Source organism: Erpetoichthys calabaricus, chromosome 6, assembly GCF_900747795.2.
Source record: "Erpetoichthys calabaricus chromosome 6, fErpCal1.3, whole genome shotgun sequence".
NCBI lineage: Eukaryota > Metazoa > Chordata > Cladistia > Polypteriformes > Polypteridae > Erpetoichthys > Erpetoichthys calabaricus.
The window spans coordinates 24,579,352-24,588,349 of NC_041399.2; the positions used below are offsets into that span (position 1 = coordinate 24,579,352).

At 38.5% G+C, this 8,998-nt stretch overlaps 1 protein-coding gene across 1 annotated transcript in view; it reads right to left on the reverse strand.

Annotated features, from left to right (window-relative positions):
• Positions 1-8,946, reverse strand: part of mtrr (5-methyltetrahydrofolate-homocysteine methyltransferase reductase) — a 144,508-nt gene extending 135,562 nt beyond the window's left edge. The window contains exon 1 of the mRNA XM_028803413.2: positions 8,834-8,946. Coding sequence (XP_028659246.2) covers positions 8,834-8,877 — 44 coding nt within the window. The 5' untranslated portion in view covers positions 8,878-8,946. The remainder of the gene's footprint in view (positions 1-8,833) is intronic.
• Between the last annotated feature and the right edge of the window lie 52 nt (positions 8,947-8,998).

Sequence of the window (8,998 nt, forward strand, 5' to 3'; positions counted from 1 at the left end):
AAAATTGTATCTCAAATGTTGGAAAAAGGCTTCAGCCAAATAATAAATACCAAGAAGAGAGTTCTGCAAGTCTTCAAGCTGCTTGTCATGTAAAGCATAAACAGCTAATTCACGTGAGCCCTTTCAAACGAAGGGTGTGACTCTGGTCTGTTTTCGGAGTCATCACTGTGACTGCAAAAAGATAACAGACCTATGTGAACAGATGTTGGAGAACCAACATATATAAAATATACTAAAAATAGAGTTCAGTCAGGCAAGGAGTTAATTTTAAATACATATAGCCTAACCTCAGTTTGTCCACGTGATCGTTAGCAAACTGCAGACGAGCAGCAGTGTTTTTTTTGGAGAGCAGTGGCTTACTCCTTGCAACCCTGCCATGCACACCATTGTTGTTCAGTGTTCTCCTGATGGTGGACTCATGAACATGAACCAATATGAGAGAGGCTTTCAGTTGCTTAGAAGTTACCCTGGGGTACTTTGTGACCTCGCCGACTATTACACGCCTTGCTCTTGGAGTGATCTTTGTTGGTCGACCACTCCTGGGGAGGGTAACAATGGACTTGAATTTATTCCATTTGGATGTGGATTGGTGGAGTCCAAACTCTTTAGAGATGGTTTTGTAACCTTTTCCAGCCTGATGAGCATCAACAACTCTTTCAGAGGTCCTCAGAAATCTCCTTTATTCGTGCCATGATACACTTCCACAAACATGTGTTGTGAAGAGCAGACTTTGATAGATTCCTGTTCTTTAAATAACACAGGGTGCCCACTCACACCTGATTGTCATCCCATTGATTGAAGGTGAAATTAGAGTCGGGTGTTTTCAATCTAACTAATCCTAGAGGTTCACATACTTTTGCCACTCACAAATATGTAATTCTCGATCATTTTCCTTAATAAATAAATGACCAAGTATAATATGTTTGTCTCATTTGTTTAACTGGTTTCTCTTTATCTACTTTTAGGACTGGAGTGAAAATCTGATGATGTTTTAGGCCATATTTATGCAGAAATATAGAAAATTCTAAAGGGTTCACAAACTTTCAAGCACAACTGTACATAGTCCATAACTGTAATATGGGCACTCTCAATCTGAGGCAAACTCTTGCTAGTGGTTTAATCTTTTGGCACTTAACCTGGAAAAATTTAACAGATGTACAAACTTCCAAAAAATGTACTCCTGGACTTGTAAGTCCCCTCTCATTTTGAAAAATGCTTTAATGTTCTAACAATATTACAAATTAATGTAAAACAACTACCCTAAGTTCTTGTCTATAAGCCGGACTCATGTATTAGCCGGAGACCAAAAATCATACGAATTTTTAAAATAAAATCGTATCATAGATAAGCCGGACTCATGGATAAGCCGAACATACTATAACCTATAAGTAATAGAAGGGAGGGAGGTCAGTGGTCTCACTCGCGCCCATTTAATTTCTTTAAGGGGGGAGAGAGTGTGAGATATTGCCGTCTCTCTCACTCCCCGCATGGCGCGGTTGGAGCGCGTTCTTTCTGCTCTGGGCGTCGCCAAGTCAACACGAGCGCGTAGCGGTCATTTAAATTGTGATTTTATATGTAAGCATATTTAAATATATATCGCGGATTTCTGCGGACAATGGGTCTTTTAATTTCTGGTACACGCTTCCTCAGTTGGTTTGCCCAGTTGATTTCATACAAGGGACGCTATTGGCAGATGGCTGAGAAGCTAGATTGCTTACTTTTCTGTCAATCTTGCGCTGACTATCTGTGATCCTGACGTATGGGGATTGAGCAGGGGGGCTGTTTGCACACCTAGACGATACAGACGCTCGTCTAAAAATGCTGAAAGATTATCTTCACGTTGCTATCTTTTGTAAAGCTGATTCCTGAAAAGACATGCTGCACAGTGCTTCGCATACTTAAAAGCTCGAAGGGCACGTATTGATTTTTGACTGAAAAACAAACTCTCCCTCTCCCTCTCTTTGTCTGCTCCTGACGGAGGGGGTGTGAGCTGCCGCCTTCAACAGCTTTGTGCCGCGGTGCTTCGCATACTTAAAAGCCAAACAGACATATTGATTTGTTTCTTCCTTTGAAGAGGAAGATATGTTTGCATTCTTTTAATTGTGAGACTGAACTGTCATCTGTCTTGTCATGGAGCACAGTTTAAACTTTTGAAAGAGACAAATGTTTGTTTGCAGTGTTTGAATAACGTTCCTGTCTCTCTACAACCTCCTGTGTTTCTGCGCAAATCTGTGACCCAAGCATGACAATATAAAAATAACCATATAAACATATGGTTTCTACTTCGCGGATATTCTTATTTCGCGGGTGGCTCTGGAACGCAACCCCCGCGATGGATGTATAAGCCGGACTTATGTATAAGCCGATATTCTATTTTTTCATTTTCACAACTTTTTTCCTTAGATAAGCCGCGGCTTATTGACAAGAACTTAGGGTACATTGTACAGGTTTGCCTGAGAAGGGCTTACAATTAAAAATTATATATTATATATATATATATATATATATATATAAATTAATTTGCATGTTCATCTCTTTTGCAGTTTGCAAAACACACTGACATAGCTCTGCCCTGACACTTATTTTCTCCATCTGCTTTACTGTAGGAGGTACATTAATGAGTTCACATGGTCAGTATAATTAAAATGGTTAACCTCACGGCCTTTCAGCTAATAGGAGACTGGCGTTCCCTGCATTTGTGTGGAGAATGCACACTCTCTCTGTTCTTGGATGCGTTTTCTTGTATTTCCATCCACTACTCAAAGACAGGTGCAACAAATATGTTGGAAACACTACATTTTCTTAGTATACGAGATAATGCAAGGATGAATGCACAGGTATGCCCTGTGACACATTAAAACTCTGCCAGAGTTGCTCCCATATGCTCCAACCCCCACCCCCCCCAAATCAAACACTGCAGAACAGGTTCTGCCCTCAGCACCATTTTCAAAAGAAAATTGGTAACAAAAGGAATAAAACAAATAACATGCACAGAGGAATGGAACCTTTGTCCATGCTCTTTAAAATCAATTGCCACATTTTATTTAAGTTCAATATATACAGTAGATTTGCTACTGGAATATGCAATACACTGCATTATCATATAGTACATGAGTCTACAGAAAGACACTATATAAAATACTGAGTCAAACTTTGATATAAATGTCAACAGCAGAGCTCGAACAAAGGGCGATAATAACTAAATAAACATGTCTGAGCTGCTCCTCTGCTGAATGCATCTTCTAGCTTCAGGACAAGGCCCATTTCTTCACAGAAGGTAGGCTTAGATAGCATATACCTCTTAGACATTGCCATATATATCACCAGATTACCAACTGAATTAGCTGGAACTGTGTTATTTGAAGACATTAACTTTTAAACTCCTTGTAAACAGAATGAACACATGCATTAATTGGTTTTATATTACCAAGCAGGTTCCACAAGATGCATTATCACATCAAGCTTTATAAAGCAATAGAAACACATTGTAACTTAAAGTTAATGTATATGAATACAGGAAGATTTACTGTAGGCTGTCATATAGACACATCACAAAACATTTTAAATTTCTAGCAGATTCATGAAGCATGGCACCACTGCTGCTTTGACAACACTCCCAGCATCACCATTTGAGTTAAGAAATATGCTCCTCAAAAAGATGAGACACAGAAAATATACCATTACATCTGAATTTAAAGCATTCACACAGGAAAGTGTCTGAATGATCCAGCACAGCTCTGAAAACTCTTTACAATGAAAGAAATATTTTACTAGAATCACTTTGTTTTTTTATATAAAAAAACAAACAAACGGATAAAAAGCCCAGTATAAATCACATATTAACATGCATCAGCACATGGTTTTCATGAAAAATTTACCAAGAAGGTGTAAAACAGATGACATAAATGGCAATGCCAACCACACAAAACAAAGTTCACCTGTGTACACCCTATGCGGTCTGACACCCTTTGACCAATTTGGACCAAATTTTGCATAGTTGCTCTCTAGTAGCATACGGACAAGAGACTACCTTGCAACCCAAAATTTTCACCACTTTTGTCCTAGAGGATTTATTTCTCCTGTGTACTACAATGTGCACACCAGTGCCACCTGCTGGCTTAGAGCAAGTGAAACATCCATGTGCTGCTTCTATTGTAATAATGAGAAGTCAAGCAAAATAACACCTTTTATTGGCTAGCTAAAAAGATCTTTTAGTTAGCCAATACAGTAAAAGGTGTAATTTTGCTGCACTTCTCACTACATCCACAATGGCTAACAGGGCACAACACCCTAGTACTATCTACTGTAATATAAAAAGAAAGATTTTGTGCTTTTACAGGGGGGTGTTGGGTGAGGTTTGATCAAGAGTGTAAGTGCTACAAGGAGAATCAAAGTGCTGTTGTTCATCTCCTGTTTTGTCAGCTTTTCTTCATAATGTTAAATACTATGAACTCTCCACCTTGAACTAAGAGGACAAGTCAGACATGATAGCCTTCATGGTTGCAACACGGCAAGGAGTTACCACAATTCTGTAATCCAATCAGACCCAAAAAAATATTCTTGACTTATGAGAGCATAGACATTAACAGACAGACAGCCAGTGTGGATGACAGATGGAACAACTAGCAATGACAAGGGAGTCACCATTTTAAAATAAAATAAATAAACCAATCTACAAATATTCCCGGGCAATGCTGCGTACGTCAGATAGTTAAATTTAAACATGCACACTACACACAAACAGCAACCAGACACAAAATTCAAACCTAAAAGCAGAGATTGATAAGGCATGCAGTTCTTGCTTCCCACTACATCACAATACCATAAGAAAAGAGAAATATTAGGAATCTAATAAATTATAATATACAGTGTTTCAGGGTGCATTCCTATAAATAAAGAATTTAAAAATGTCCAAGTTAAAACTACTTAGAGGTTCATAATAACCACAAAATTCACAACTGAACTTACTACCCTTGATATTGTGACTATACATTTCAATTAAGAGCACCACAATGAAATAAGTGCATATACAGTACTGTAGAACCTTCCATTCACCAGTTTTCTCAGTAATCAAAGATTGTAAAAGTGAAATTCTTTAAAGCTGGATTAGCTGAAAAATTAAAACATAGTGTTTAAAAAAAAATTGTTTAAAATAAAGACACAGGACAATTATTAAAAAAATATTTGTCACTATTTTTGTAATATAGCAGAGTAAATTAATGATATTCAAATTTTTTTTTAAACAAAATGTAAATAACACAAACATTGTACATATATCCCCCCCCTCAAAACAAATGTCACCTCTTAAAATATTTCAACTTATACTCAGTTCAGAACTATATTGCCTGCACAGAGTGGAAAAGTAGGCTCAGGACATTCACATTGTATATTACGCACATTGCCTTACAAAGACTACTCATATTACTGAAGACGTCAGCATCCTACACAGTCACTTTTCTCAATCCTCCATTCTATAACATACTTCAAAACCACTGGCACTTGCCCCACTAGTTTAAGGGACAGTGATTATCTTCTTCTTTCGGCTACTCCCGTTAGGGGTTGCCACAGCGGATCATCTTCTTCCATATTTTTCTGTTCTCTGCATCTTGTTCTGTTACACCCATCACCTGCATGTCCTCTCTCACCACATCCATAAACCTCCTCTTAGGCCTTGCTCTTTTCCTCTTACCTGGCAGCACTATCCTTAGCATCCTTCTCCCAATACACTCTGCATCTCTCCACTGCACATGTCCAAACCAACAGTGATTATACATAGGTAAAAAGCTACTTGACAACCAGTTGTGCCGAGAACTGCATGAGGGTACCTGATGAAGGATTCTTATTTCTATTGTAGTATAAGATGTAGTACTGTAGATCAGTGGTTCTGAACCTTTGTCACTGGGACCCAATTTTGTCTATTTTTATTCAGTGCTGATCCTTTATTAACAGAAATTTTAATGAAAATTATCATTTTACACTAAATGGCATACATTAACTAAAAGTACATGCATATTCAACATTTAAATACAGTGCATAAAATAAATCAAACATGCATGGTACTCATCCAAAAGTAACTTGATTTAATACTAAATTAAATGTAATGTCCACTTGTCTGCTGATATATGACCTTTGCTTGAATTTCACTAAATTTATCAAAGTCAGGGCCTAATGACGAGAGCACAGAAACAGTATGCTTTTGTTTGCAGGAGGATGACTTGTCTTGATTTCACTGCACGTGACTCATGCTCAAGGCAAGATGAGATGTTCTGCAATTAAGTGCATGTTCTTATATTTGGCAATAACATATGCAAAAGGACGATGCCCAGAATTCCTGCTGGTTTGGTGTAAAAATATGCTTGATGGGTTTTTGAGAAGCCTTAAGAATACAATTTTTTTCCATTTTAAAAAGGCGTACAATTTACAGCTGTAAGTCACATGCTTGGTCTCCAAATGTCTTTATAGCTGAAGGCTTTCTACTTTCATTTGGAATTGCCACAACACATAACAAATAATCGCCAACGCTCACCACACTTCAAGGTAAAAGTAAATCTATACTTCAGAAAATCTGTGATGCACGTTCTTCTAACATTCTTGTTTGGTTCAGGTTTTCAGGATGAATCATTTAAGGCTGATATGGAATTGGAAGGGTTCAGAGTAGGTGAAGGCAGGGAGTATGGTGTACTGGTTAAGGCTTTGGGCCTAGGAATTCAAACACTGAGGTTGAGAGTTCAAATTCTGCTAAGGGTGCTGTGTGACCATGAACAAGTCAACTGGGGCATCCAGCGGTCCACGGATTTGAGAAACATATTAGGCAACGATCAGTATCCACGAAATAAGACTCTTATTGTACTCATATGACAATGAACCTGAAATTTACTTTCACAGTCCAAGATTTGCAACACTATATGCAGTTATCCTAAATCTCTAGGAGCCCCTCTGAAATTCATTCCTTCTCCCAGACTCCTGCAAACGATCCATAACCTCCAGAAGATTCATCCACACTCACGTATTATTGTGTTGATGGCATTCCTGGTACGAAAAAAAATCACCAGCGAATTATTTAACTATATATAAGTTTGAAAAGTCTACGAAAGTTCATAAATAAAATGAGATTATTACCGAATAATAAATTATATAGCTTTAATCCTTCTGTCTCTTCTATTTCCTCCAGGAAACCACCTGGTCAACAGAATTTTTAATGGAACGGTCACGTTGCATAAGCCAGGGATAAGTCAACCATAGTATGAGTTGTGATTCCATCACTAGAGGCAGGGGAACCTATAAAAATGACAAGCCTACAATGTCGCAAACAGAATTCCATCTACTGTGGCAAAGGCAAGGTGTCCTTTTAAGAACAGCAAGTCACCTCAATGAGCTATGTAAACAGCAAGCGGATCCATTCCATAACTCAGTCCTGATGCTCGATTACTGCCAGAAGCAGGACGAAAAAGAAGACCTACTGTCCGATTTTGGCAAGTGCTAAGTGTTGTGGAGACTGTAATGGACCTGTTTGGCTCTTCTGAGCAGTTGCTGGAGAGTCTGGAGGCTGAGATCCGCAATCTGGAGTGCTTTTTACAGTATCAGTACATGGAAGAAGACAGTTGAGAGACTGCTGCCTCTGCAGTTGCATCAATGCTTCTTCATCTGCTAAAGTCCATTAGCTTGGGGGTGCGGACACCAGCTGAGTTTCTGGCACATGAAAATGGGGAAGAAATGAGGCAGATCAAGTTACAGCTGACTTCTTGTGTGCCGCGTGAAATACAGCCGTTGGTAAAACTGCACATGCAAGCCACCAGGCAGATCGTACAAGCGTTACAGTGGGGGGACAGTCTCAAACCTAACATCCAGACCTGGAATCGAGTTTGCAGTGCCACTTCGGTGCAGAAAAAACATCCCAAAGACCAGTACATCTGCAGCTCCACATAAGGAGGTTAACCTGTTCACTTGTTCTTGACAACACATAAGGGCAGTGCTTACCATCTCTGCTGCAACACCTAACTGCAAAAAACACATGACGTTTTGTATGCGACTGGTCGATCGGTCCCAGCAGAAATAAAGATCTCCCAAACGTTATGAAAAGTTGTGTGCCATTTCAAGAAAGTACTGGTCGTGGGGACAGCAAATTCGAAAGGAATCTATGTAATGGTGCTGACAGATTGCATCAGTCTGGGAAAAGTCACCCATAGTATGAAATGTCATTCCACCAGCAGCTGCAGGGGTGTCTATAAAAACGGAAAGCCTGCAATGTAATAAACACAATTCCATCCAGTGCAGTAACTTCGAGCAGTCCTTTTAAAGATAGCAAGTTATCTAAAAGAGTCATGAAATGAACGAAACAATCCAAATATTTTTCCAAAATTAAAATGTCTGAGAATAAAATGAGATTATCTATCAATGAATAAATTATATAGCTCTTTTGTTTTACGGTTTATTTCCCTCCTTTGTAACTGAATCCATTCTGTCCACAATATTTTTAGCACTAGACAAATACTTTTAACACTTTGATCAAACTAATATAACCTGTGTGTGCAACACTTTCAAACTACTTTGACAGCAGGCATTTTTGATAGGAATATAAACACATAATGATACTACTAAAACGTGGCAATGGGTACATGAAATTGATAATCATTACTTTGCTTCAGAGTTTAAAAAAAAAAAAAAACCTTCACGCACACACATAATGAGAATAGATCATTTAAACGATGGGGGATCAATAAAGTACTGCACAGACACACGTGGAACAAACATCCTTTGTAGGACTTTTAAACGTGCAAACACATAGGGTCTGCTTCTAATTTACCAAACATACTTAAAATAATAAAACTTATACCGCGTGTTACTCCTTAGGCCACTCCATTGCAAAAGCAGACGCATACGATTAAATGCCCAAAGCACGCAAGTTTTCGCCTTTCCGTCCAAATCGAGTTTAGCTCCATTTAGAGATACAGTACTTCCGTTTTAAATTCTCATCTCGCGAGAGGATAAACCACTGTTC